This window comes from Papaver somniferum, unplaced genomic scaffold, assembly GCF_003573695.1.
Source record: "Papaver somniferum cultivar HN1 unplaced genomic scaffold, ASM357369v1 unplaced-scaffold_158, whole genome shotgun sequence".
Classification (NCBI taxonomy): domain Eukaryota; kingdom Viridiplantae; phylum Streptophyta; class Magnoliopsida; order Ranunculales; family Papaveraceae; genus Papaver; species Papaver somniferum.
The window spans coordinates 3207554-3220451 of NW_020625264.1; the positions used below are offsets into that span (position 1 = coordinate 3207554).

Genomic DNA, 12898 nt, shown 5'->3' on the forward strand with positions numbered 1-12898 from the left:
CTATAGAGTGGTATAAGTGGAGTGAGTAGTTGAGCGACTACTTGTGTAATAGAGCGGCTAACCAAAGTGAGGTATAGGTAGCTGAGTGTAAGGAGTAGAAATCTTTTGTAAAGGTCTGTGTACGACCAAGATTGAGTGCAATAAAATTCAGTTTTAGTTAAACACCAACTTGAGTGATTGTGAGCCTGTTTAGTCATTCCAATACCCATTTTCAATACCCATTTAGCCATTAACCAAAAATTCATTTCCAACAAAGTGGTATCAGAGCCATAGATCTTAATGGCTAGTGAAATGTTTCCGTTTCATGTACCTAAACTCACCAAAGATAACTATGAAACTTGGAGTATCCAAATGAAGGCGTTATTAGGCTCTCAAGATGCATGGGAGATTGTAGAGAAAGGTTATGTTGAACCGGATGATGAAGCGGCGCTTCCGCAAAATGAAAAAGATGCGCTACGCATTTCAAGAAAAAGAGACAAGAAGGCTCTCTACCTCATCTATCAAGGAATGGATGAGTCGTCGTTCGAGAAGATATCGAGAGGTGTTCACGCAAAGCAAGCATGGGAGATTTTGCAAAATTCATTCAAAGGCGTGGACAAAGTAAAGAAGGTGTGGTTGCAAACTCTAAGAGGTGAGTTCGAATCTCTCTCCATGAAAGAGTCCGAATTAATATCGGATTATTTTTCAAGAGTTTTAGTTGTTGTTAATCAACTAAGAAGAAATGGCGAGGTCATGGGTGATAGTCGTGTGATCGAAAAAATACTACGGTCACTTGTTACAAAATTCGATTATATCGTCGTTGCAATTGAGGAGTCGAAAGACGTCGAATCCATGACCGTGGATGAGCTCATGGGATCTCTTCAAGCCCATGAAGAAAGAATGAGAAAGAGAAATAAAGAGGGAGCGGTAGAACAAGTTCTACAAGCTAAGCTTACTTTAAAAGGCAAAGGAGAGAGCTCTAGTAGTAATGCTAAAGGAAGAGGACGCGACTACTACGGCGGAAGAGGAAGAGGAAAGCAAAATAACGATGATCAGAGGGTCCAGAGGTCGAGCTCCACAAGAGGTCGTGGCAGAGGAAATAATTCATGGCGCAACAATAATAGGCCAAGGTATGACAAATCTCAAGTCGAATGCTATAACTGTCATAAGATTGGTCATTATGCTTCGGACTGTCGATCTTCTTCAAATAATGTCGAGGAGAGAGCAAACTAGGCCAGTAAAGAAAATCAAGAAGACCAGACCTTGATGGTGGCATGCAAAGGAGGTGACTATGATGAAAAATGTACATGGGTGCTTGATACGGGAGCAAGCAACCATATGTGCGGCACGAAGGAGAAATTCGTGGAGCTTGATGAATCAGTTTCTGGCAATGTGACGTTCGGAAATGGAGCGAAAACTCCGGTGAGTGGTCTTGGAAAAATTTTGATTCGATTAAAAAATGGAAGCCATCAATTTATTTCTAATGTTTATTATGTCCCTAACGTAAAACTGAATATATTAAGTTTTGGACAACTCTTAGAAAAGGGCTATAGGATGAACATGGAAAACCTTAGTCTTTTCATAAGAGATAGGAGAGGAAAACTAATTGCCAAAGTGCCAATGACGGGAAATAGGATGTTCTATCTGAACATTCAAAATGACGTCGCGAGATGTCTGACTGCTTGTGTGAAAGACTCGTCATGGCTCTGGCATCTTAGATATGGACATCTAAATTTTGGAGGATTAAAGTTACTGTCCAAACAAAATATGGTTAGAGGTTTGCCAAGAATAGACCACCCGGATCAATTGTGCGAAGGATGTTTACTTGGAAAACATTTTAGAAAAAGTTTTCCTAAGGAAACACTGACGAGAGCCACAAAGCCACTGGAGTTAGTTCACACGGACGTTTGTGGACCAATAAAGCCAAGCTCGTATGGTGGAAATAACTATTTCCTCATATTTGTCGACGATTTTTAGTCGAAAAACATGGGTTTATTTCTTGAAACAAAAATCGGAGGTTTTCCCCGATTTCAAGAAATTTAAATCCATTGTGGAGAAAGAAAGCGGCTTCGAAATTGTGGCTATGAGATCAGACAGAGGAGGTGAATTTACCTCGAAGGAGTTCGAGTCTTACTGTGAAGACAATGGAATCCGTCGGCCTCTTACGGTTCCATATACACCTCAAAAAAATGGAGTTGCCGAAAGGAGAAACAGGACAATTCTCAATATGGCCCGGAGTATGTTGAAGACAAAGAGAGTGCCCAGGGAATTTTGGGCTGAAGCGGTTGACTGTGCGGTTTATCTGATAAACCGATGTCCCACAAAAAGCGTGTGGAACATGAATCCTTTATAAGCATGGAGCAGAGTGAAACCCGGCGTCTCACACTTACAAATATTCGGAAGTATCGCATATGCTCATGTGTCGAGTCAGCTGAGAACGAAGATGGATGACAGGAGTGCCAAGTACATATTTATCGGTTATGACTCTCGATCCAAGGGATACAAGTTGTACAATCCAATCAATAGAAAGGTCATCACAAGCAGAGATGTGGAGTTCGGTGAAGAAGGCGTCTGGGATTTCGGTGTTCAAGAAAAGGATTACAATTTTCTCCCTATCGTAGAAGAAGAAGAACAACAACCACCAGTACCAGAATCTCCATCTAATACACCACCTCCATCTCCTCCAGCGGTGCACCAGAATGATCCATCATCAGCAGATGAAATCTCAAGCGAGAGGCCTTTACGGACGAGGAGTTTAAATGAAATCTATGGAGACAATATATCTCTTTTTTGTCTCTTTGCAGAAAGTGAACCAATAAATTTCGAAGAAGCAGTCAAAAGCGAGAAATGAAGAAAGGCGATGGATGAAGAAATCCAGGCTATTGACAAAAATAACACCTGGGAGCTTGTAACACTTCCGAAAAGAGAAAGAGCAATTGGAGTGAAATGGGTGTACAAAGCCAAGAAAGACGCTAAAGGGGAGGTTGAAAGATACAAGCAAGATTGGTAGTAAAAGGCTACTAACAAAGAGAGGGCATCGACTACGATGAGGTATTTGCTCCTGTTGCTCGTCTTGAAACTATAAGATTAATTATCTCTCTAACTGCCCAAAATAGATGGAAAGTCCATCAAATGGACGTCAAGTCATCCTTTCTAAATGGGAATCTTGAAGAGACGGTATATGTCGAGCAGCCGCCGGGGTACGAAGTAAAAGGACAAGAAAATAAAGTCCTGAAGTTGAAAAAGGCTTTATACGGCCTAAAACAAGCGCCGAGAGCTTGGTATAGCAGAATCGACAAGTACTTCCAAGAAAATAATTTTAAGAAATGCCCGCATGAACATGCTCTCTATGTGAAGGTGGATGAAAAGGGAGATATGTTGCTCGTCTGCCTATATGTGGATGGCTTGATCTTTACCGGAAATAATCCGACAATGTTCGAGGAGTTCAAGAAAACGATGACGAGAGAATTTGAGATGACGGACATTGGTCTTATGTCATACTATCTCGGGCTTGAAGTAAAACAACAAGAAAATGGAATATTTATATCTCAAGAAGGATATGCGAAGGAAATCCTTAAGAGATTTAAAATGGAGGAGTGTAATCCGGCAATTACTCCCGTGGAATGCGGAATCAAGCTATCAAAGATCGATGAAGGCGAGAAGGTCAATCCGACTCTTTACAAGAGCCTTGTTGGAAGCTTGAGATACTTAACTTGTACAAGGCCATATATTCTCTACGGAGTAGGACTGATTAGTCGCTACATGGAAGCACCTACGGTTACCCATATGAAGACTGCCAAGAGAATTCTGCGCTACTTAAAAGGTACGCTTGATTTCGGTTTATTTTACTCGTCATCAGACAAGTACAAACTCGTTGGATATAGTGATAGTGATTGGGCCGGAGACTTAGATGAAAGGAAAAGTACTACTGGTTTTGTATTTTTCCTCGGAGATACGGGCTTCACTTGGAGTTCGAAGAAGCAACCGATCGTCACACTTTCCACTTGTGAAGCTGAGTACGTCGCAGCAGCATCGTGTGTTTGTCACGCGATATGGTTAAGGAGTTTAATGAAGGAACTTAAAATGGAGCAGGAAGAACCGACTACAATACTTTTGGACAACAAGTCAGGAATAGCTTTAGCAAAGAATCCAGTGCTCCACGACCGCAGCAAGCACATCGACACACGGTACCATTTTATCCGAGAGTGCATATCGGAGAATAAGGTACAACTGAAATATACAAAGTCTCAAGACCAAGTTGCGGACATATTCACAAAACCTCTAAAACACGAGGTCTTCGTCAAATTACGAGAAATTCTTGGAGTTACTACAAATCAAGTTTAAGGGAATGTGTTGGAATAGTAAACTTGATTTGTATTATCTAAGAACATACGATAGAGATATGGAGAAGTCTCGTAACTAGTAGAAAGGTCTAGAGTCCTTGTAAAACAAGGGATTGAAGTCGGTTAGCTTGGCACCTAGAAACATCTAGAGTCTGTACGGTAGAGAAGAAATATCTAGATGGGTCAAAGTCGGTTGTAAAATGGGTATGATTAGTGAATATTCTAGACATGGCTAAAATAGTTAGAGTCGGTTGTTACTCCCTATATATAGGGCAGTTGAGGTACCAATTGAAAGTGTAATCGAGTGAATGCCTATAGAGTGGTATAGGTGGAGTGAGTAGTTGAGCGACTACTTGTGTAATAGTACTTGCGTAATAGAGCGGCTAACCAAAGTGAGGTATAGGTAGCTGAGTGTAAGGAGTAGAAATCTTTTGTAAAGGTCTGTGTACGACCAAGATTGAGTGCAATAAAATTCAGTTTTAGTTAAACACCAACTTGAGTGATTGTGAGCCTGTTTAGTCATTCCAATACCCATTTTCAAAACATTTTCAATACCCATTTAGACATTAACCAAAAATTCATTTCCAACAATCTTCTCCACAAAATTATGCTCCTCGATCACTTTTTGCAAAAAAGGAGATTATTAGTTCATAATTGAGCAACAATTGAACAGAAATTCATATTTTTTACAACACCTGAAACCAAACCAAGATAAGTTACCTGCCTAAAATTATGGCAAATTTCAAAGATTGGTTCAATTTTATCCTAAATTGTTAAAAACAGATCTAACTAATTCAAAATTAGATACATAAAACTACTTAAATAAAAACAGATCTGATCAGAAAGAATTAAAAATTGAATTAAAGAGTACTCACCAGAAGGTGATGGAAATTGGATATGCACAGCTTTTTGTGGGTGCCACAAAGAAAATCCCACTATACCAATCCTTCTACACAGCGACTAAAGCAAAAGATTAAAAGCAACGGGTCAGAGCTGGGGGTGCACGTACCCTACCCATACCCGTCAACCCTACCCTATTCGTCCATACCCGCCAACCCTATCTTATTCACCAGTTTTTTAACCGTATCCTATCCACTGTTTGGCAGGTAAAGATTTTCTTAACCGCCAGTAAACGGGTAAGGTGACGGGTACAGGCCATATCCTACCCACCCTATCTAGAAATGCACCTACCCTACTCTTACCCGCCAACCCTACTCCTACCCGCCAGTTTTTTAACCGTATCCTACCCTATCCATTATTTGGCAGGTAGGGTGGCGGGTAAAGATTTTCTTAACCGTTGATAAACGGGTAGGATGGCCGGTATAGCCCATATCCTATCCACCCTACCCGTTGTGCAGCCCTAGTCAGAGCGGAGTTGGCCTGACCGACGCCTCTTCCCAGAATATCAAAGAAAATAACAGTTCCTCAAATTTTAAACAAAATCTTCTCTATTCTTTAACTGCGAGTCAATTCGCCGTAAATACATAATTATACATGTTGCGATCATTCTCAAAATCATCTGCAACTGTACACTGGAAAGCAGGAAACTCTCGAAAATAACTTCAATACAAAAAAATCAAAAAGAATCACAATCTTATTATAAAGGAGAACAATACAACATTCTCTAATGATATAAATATACTTCTCTCTAATGGTTATCCTAGAACTGTAAGCTGCTGAGGGTTAGCCTTCAGTCTCTGACGAATCGAAAATTGCAAGTGGAAACGACGTACACCGCTAAACTAAAATCTTCTTTACTTACCTACATAAAAAATTGTCGATTCTCCTTCAGTAGCAATCAACAAGATAGCACCAAGGAATCGTGCACAACAAAAAGGTTATGAATGAAACCCGTCATTGGGATACATTCAAGTCTGTATCTGCTGCATGGAGTACATTTAACTTTGGGTTGCTCTGTGTTGGATTTTAGATGTTTGGAACTCTCATGGTTTGATAGAGTCGTATTGTATTGGTTGTGAAGTAATATTGGAGCAAGACTTTCAATTTTTGTAAACTCTCTTTTGTTAGCATTTCTTGCTCAGTTTTACGTTGATACAGCACTGCCTTTTTATAGGCTACATTTGCCGACCCTTACCTTCTCTAGTTTTCTCTAGAGAATACTAACTGCCGTATCTTTTTGACTCACTTTAGACCACTCTAGCTTTGTCTGGATATTTCTCATCTTATCCCTAACTATCTAGTTCACATTACAACACTCTCACATGGCATCTCTAGACATTTCTTTCAACTTCTTTTACTGATTTACAACTACTAACAACTCAGTAAACTAGATAATTTTACCTTAAGAACAAACTTCATTCACACTTGCAAAACTAGTCTAGATTATAAATTAGTTTCCAACACTCTGTTTTCTTCTTGTTTATACATCACGAACTGTACTTGTATTCTGTTTGCAGACCATCAATATAGTGCTCTTTTTTTAATCTGTGACTTTGAGTTTCCCTTTTGACTGCAGAATATTCTGTATACTGAATTCAATAAATCAAACCCCTACAATTGTGCGATCATTAGCTCATTCCATGTATCAGGGATACCAGGTAAACACCAGTGAAGACAATCCTGCGTACCTGGTGTCGCTTTAATGCTGTACCGTGAAATATGACCTTCATCTCTCAACAGAGAAATTGCAGTTATATCCAAAAGCTTAACATTTGTACCTTTGACAGCCCCAGAAGCACTATGATCAAGAGACTCATCTTGGGTAACTTCTTTTCCTCCGGCAAGTGGGACTGTATTATCACAACTTCCACCAGTATTCCAATCACCATGGAAGAAATGCCGAGGCGAGATGGTCCTGAAAAAGGCTTTTAGCCGTGGATGTGTTGGGAGCTGCTGATCAACCCACTTGACAATACTGTAAACTGTGAAATTTTTGGCACGCCCAATCTCTGCAAGCTTTCTATCGGTGTTGCGTACACCTCCTACATGCATAACCCATCGATTTGCATTAAGTTTTCCTCTATTCCAATGATGACCTGTATTGAGAACTAACACATCAAATCTGTCGAGATAACGGCGTAAGAATGCTGGGGGTCGATCCAAATGCATCGCCCAGTCTGTAGCTTTGTCACCCGGGTTAATAGGCTCCAAATCACAAAGACTTGCAGACCAATAATAGAGAATTGTGGTATTGGTGCTTGGGAATCGATAAGCCCAGCCATCTGGGCGCGTAGCACCACGAGCTTTAACAAGTCCATATTCCCACCCAACATCTACAACATCTTCCCTAAACTCACCACCTGTAACCATACACATCAGAGATTGGAACTGCTGTCTCCCTAAGGAATCCCCAATAATTGCAATCGTTTTGTCCTTCATCCTGTAATGTGACGTCGTTAGAAAGTATAATATGCAAAATTGATACATGACATTAATATAACATATTATATGCATGACAGACACACTTATGGTACCTTTTTAAGAATGATTCTCCATCAAATTCTGGCATCTCACAGCTAAACGGCTTCCAGCGAAATCTTTCATAAGCAAAATCTGTCCGTTGAGTCAATCTACAAGCCCACATACCTGACAACCACTGCTTACAACCAAACCCAGAATATAACGGTTTGCCTTCCTCCCATCTGCCTTTGGCATAATCACAAGTTTCTGGTACACAAAAAAATTGAAGATAATATCAATAAGAAAATAAACAACAATAATACTACCCATAAAATCCAGTTATTACCAGTCATTCGCAAATTTTGTTTTTGTTTCTTTGGTGGGTAACTATCATACCAACCTACACTTACAAAGTGAACAAACACATACAACTTCTTTATGGACACAAAATCGGATAAAACGTGGGTTCCTAATTTAGCATTCACAGACACAGGGCACTCTTTTTCCTGGATTGTACTTGGCAGCAATTAAAATCCTTTGCAAGGAAGAAAATATACCTTTCTTTTTCATATTGGCAGCAGCTGAGTTATCATTTTCCACCCCTTGAGAAAAAGTTTGGTTAGCAGAACTTACTGAGTTATCAAAAACCTTTGTCGCATCTGATTTTTTCTCTTCTTCAATATCCTTTTTAGGACTTGTTTCAGTCTGCGAGACGACCATCGTGATATCTGCACAACCGCAAAAAAATAGCCTCTGACAGTGAGCTTGATTACTAGAACAAAATATTGCAATAATAAAAACAAACAGAAAGCAATTTTGAAAATTCAAAAACCAGTATGCGGCACCACTCTACCTTTCTGCTCTGCAGTTCTATCGTTATCATCTATGCTTGCCTTGGTAGTGCTCTTCGTAACAGAACTAACTAATGGTACAATCTCAGAAATTTTTCCTGCTTGCTCAGTTGCCGATTCTCCATCTGAAACAGCTCATGAGGTAAGCTTAATAAATAATATCCTCTTTGTCGAAATTTGTAAACTGACGGATATGTTAGGAAAAATTGCATGATAAAACCCACCTGATGCTGCCACTCCACCTTTCTTCTCAGCCGTGGAAGTGATCTCGTTTAAATCATCTATAATTTTATCAGGAGTGGTTGTTGAAGAATCAGATAGAGCTACAACTTCAGATGTCTTTCCTGCTTCCTCTACATCATTTTCTCCTCCTGGAACAGCATAAAATGGTTGCCCGAGCAGAAGAATAACGAAATATCAAACAGTAGATTTTCAAAACATACACATGGCATCACTCTATGTAATACTGTTCACTTTATACCTTTATTTTCAGTGGAGGAATCAATCTTGTTGCCATCATCCGTGTTTGTGGGACTCTTAGTGGTAGAATCAGCATCTACATTTTTATCTGCTTGATCAGTCCTCGACTCTCCTTCGAGATCTGTGTTTGATATGTTCTCCTTCACACTATCATCTGTTTCAGGAGTAGTTTTTGTTGGGGAGTCAATTATTGTTGCCTCATTGGAACTCTTATCTTCTTGATCCGTCTTTAAATCTTCTTCTGTAACAGCAGGCAATATCTCTTCCTTCACACTAATTTCAGGTTTTGTAGATGTTACATCAGGTGCATCTGCGACAATCTCAACATGCTTAAGTTGGACTCATACAATGGTATCATAATATTTCGACTGTTTTTTTTATTTTCTAAGGGCGGCTAAATTATAATACTTAAAACTGGTATAAAAAACAGTTTGTACATTTACACATAACTCAGTCACATGATTTAGTGATAGATAGCCCGTTAGTTAAACCGCTAGTCACTATATATAATAGATAAAACCAAACTCAACAATCTACAGAAGGAAAAAATAGTACAAGTGAGCACAATGCAAACCTGGAGAAGGCACCAATAACTGGTCCTCTGATGGCACGAATGTTGTAAGAAACGAGGATCTGTCCCATGCCAAAACGAAAATTGTTGTGCATACGAGAGCCATAAGTATAAGAGGGATTTGTTTACCCCTCAATCCATGTAACAATCCTCCTCCTTTCATATCCCTATGCATCCTCTCACAATTTACAGGAATATTCAAATGTCATCAGCGCTGAGCTCCTACTACCTTATCCAAAGAAGTTTCTAGCCTTAGTGCATAAAGCAAACAAATTCCGTGTAACCAACTCGTAACCGTCAAGGCCATGTGCCTGGCAAACAAATCAACCTCACAAGCTAATTGCAAAAGATTCATACTACCAATATTATTTATCCATTACAATAAAACTATATTTGCACAAATCTAAACACAATGTAACTTGTAATCTCATTCAAAACCAAAAAACCCAATCTAAATTCATTCAAAAGCTTCTCCTTATTCATCAAAAAGATTCAATATTTCACTTCATATTCAAGTAGTTCAGAAATTAATCCCGGGTGATTACAGCTCAAAACAAAACAAATATTAACTTTATTTTTTGCCAAAGTAGATTCCATAAAATATTACCCGTATATTATAAGCATGGTGCATAAGAATCCCTAGGACTAAGCATGCTCCATCAAACAAAGTCACAAGTAATTAATTGAAATTTTAAATCAATTAAAATCGGTGCAAAAAGTGAATTAAGAATTATTTAAATTACCACATGGATGAAATACAGCTTCCTCGTCGTCCCAGTGCTGGGGTTTAACTCCTCATATCAAAAACACACTCAAAAGATTGAATCATGACTCAAAAAGGTGTTTTATTAAAAGAGGATAACAATACAGCGAACCTGCGACGCTGTTGTGGCGTTACAGAGATCACCTTTGCAACTGAGTGCCGTTTATAAACGGTAAGTTGGTTCTGCTGTTGAAGAACGATAGTTCTTTGCGACTGTTTCTGTTTGTTCAATGTTCTTCGTGTTCTTCAGCTCCTTCTTCAGCAGCAGGTACGATTCTCTGCAACTCCTCCTGCAGCTCCCTGTGGCCTCCCAATCGACCCCAAACTCTCGATATCTCCTGCTGTGACTATTCTCTCGTATTTATACACTCACAGGCCGATTAAAACTCGAAGAAATCTTGTTTTTCTTCTCCCGAATGTCATGGTATTTTCCCTTTTCTTTTCTCACATCGTACGCGTCTTCGGATCATCCAAACCTCCCAAATACTCTGTAAATATGAAAAAAAAAAATCTAACAAAATATCTCGTCCCATTACTGCACGTAGTTTCCAAAAACAGGATCCAAATCACCGAGATATATTTGGCAGAAAGTCTCGGCTTTCTTCGTTCCTTTTTTTATCTCCAGGACGATCATAATATCACCAAGAATATATGCTCCCAGTTCACAATCATAACTTCCAAAAATACATCTAATACCCGAGATTCTCCAATTCCCTGTTGTGAACAAATTCTCGAGAATATCTCCCACGTGAACCAACACCGAGTATATCTTCTCCCCTGTTTTCTCGATAACTTATTTATTTTCTGAATTCAAACCCATTTGCAACCCTGTAAATAAAAACAGGCCCAAACTACTCGGTCCAATGAAAGTCTCGTCCAAATCCAAATCCCTCTGTAACTCTTTTCCCGCCTAAATTCTTCTTTCAAACGGAGAAGGAAAAGGGGATCCCCCATCCAGTCCGTTGGTGCTCATAGCCATGGGTGTAAATAGCAAATCTGGGGTGCAAATAACAATGGAATGCCATTATCCAACTTTGGGATGCTAATAGTAAATTTGCTGAATGCCCCCTTATCCACTCCTCCGGGTGCCAATATCATTTCTCCGGGGCATCTCCAACATCTTCCGGACTGCCTGTAGTGCATCTTCCCGGTACCGATAGTAATTTTCTCCCAAGGGTTCAAATACCACTTTTCAAGCCAATTTCTACGGCAAAAGTTTATTTTTCAAAAAACACTTACAGAGAAATAAAACACCAAAATAAGTACAAAAATAGATACTAACTATATACACAATGGAGATGAAAATAGACACATAAATCCAAATTCTAAATTCAATTCAACACCTAAAAACCCAAACACCATTCAAACATCCAAAGCTCGCTTAAGGACTAGCTGGCTTCTTAAGAACGGGGAGCCTTCTGAAGTTTGATCTCTTATTGAGAGGCATCTTCTCAATCTGATCGTAAACAGAGTTGACAGCATTAGCAATCGCTTCAGCATCTTTGAACTTATAAAGCACCTCAGCCTGCTTCTTCTCCTCAGATAGACCCGATTGATAATCCTGAGCGTCCTTCGCCATCTGATCCTTAAGACGCTGAACTTCACCGGAAAGGCTTGACTCACGACTAGCACTTCCACCAACTCAGATCGTACTTTAGCAAGATCACTACTCTCAGAAGCTTCAAGCTTGTTAGTAATTTCTGAAAGAAAAAAGAACCATAATAAGTCGACAGGCAGAAAAATTCAAATAAGAAAGAACGACCCGCCAAAATACAACCTACTACATAGGAATGAGAACTCTCTAAGGACTTCAAGGAGTCGTCTCTCTCCTTCTCAAAATATTGACATTCGATAAAAAGATCTCCATACTCTAAATCCTTTTGGTTTATGTCAAGACCAAGCATTGAAGTTTGGTGGTAAAGACCATCACGCTCTTCAGATATCCATTCAACTTTCTTAGAAAGCCTCACATACTGGGCGTCCAAAACTCGTTTGCCGTGTCGGATTTTGATTAACGATCCTTAAAGATCGTGATTGGAAAGATTGGAGGCTCTCAGGTCTGCACGAGCGTTATCCTGACTTCGCTCCAGGTATGCAATTCGGGAGGTCATCTACTTCAACTCCCAATACAGTTTATCAATCATAGATTGCTTCTTGTTAATCTCAGCAGTATACTCTGAATGTTTTCGACTGCATTTATCCTCAAGAAGACGATAGTCGTTTTGAAGGGAGAGATGATCCTTTTTCAACCACGAAAAAAGGGAATAACCATTATGCAACTTCTCATTCAAACGCTCAACTTCACCTCTTAAGTCAAAAATCTTTTGGAGAAGCTGAGCATCCTCAGTGCAAGAAGTAGCAGGATCGGGAAATTCACCAACTGGAAATCATACGCACTACTAATTACGAGAAACACGAAGAAACATGTAAAAATACAAGGCAAAATAACCCACCAGTTAGCTTATTCTGATCCTCAGTCCTGGCCTTCTCAAGATCCTTACAGAGCTTCTCAGAAGCGGAAAACTTCTCATTGGCATACGGAAGCTCAGTC

The 12898-nt window shown here is 39.6% G+C and overlaps 1 protein-coding gene across 1 annotated transcript; it reads right to left on the minus strand.

Moving 5' to 3' along the window:
- Positions 1-6804: 6804 nt before the first annotated feature.
- On the minus strand, positions 6805-9747 carry LOC113337195 (protein trichome birefringence-like 14). The gene is made up of 7 exons (XM_026582898.1): positions 9588-9747; positions 9015-9323; positions 8758-8904; positions 8536-8658; positions 8240-8410; positions 7757-7949; positions 6805-7662 (listed from the first exon to the last, which is right to left on the minus strand). The coding sequence occupies exons 1-7, from the start codon at positions 9745-9747 to the stop codon at positions 6834-6836; spliced, it is 1932 nt and encodes a 643-aa protein (XP_026438683.1). The 3' UTR covers positions 6805-6833.
- Between the last annotated feature and the right edge of the window lie 3151 nt (positions 9748-12898).

What these genes read in the sequence shown, in the direction of transcription:
- LOC113337195 (XM_026582898.1), bottom strand. Translation starts at nt 9,747, where the DNA reads ATGAAAGGAGGAGGATTGTTACATGGATTGAGGGGTAAACAAATCCCT. An exon ending in GTTATTGGTGCCTTCTCCAG is followed by an intron (nt 9,324 to 9,587) that starts GTTTGCATTGTG and finishes AGATTGTCGCAG; the next exon opens with ATGCACCTGATGTAACATCT. An exon ending in TAGAACTGCAGAGCAGAAAG is followed by an intron (nt 8,411 to 8,535) that starts GTAGAGTGGTGC and finishes GCGGTTGTGCAG; the next exon opens with ATATCACGATGGTCGTCTCG.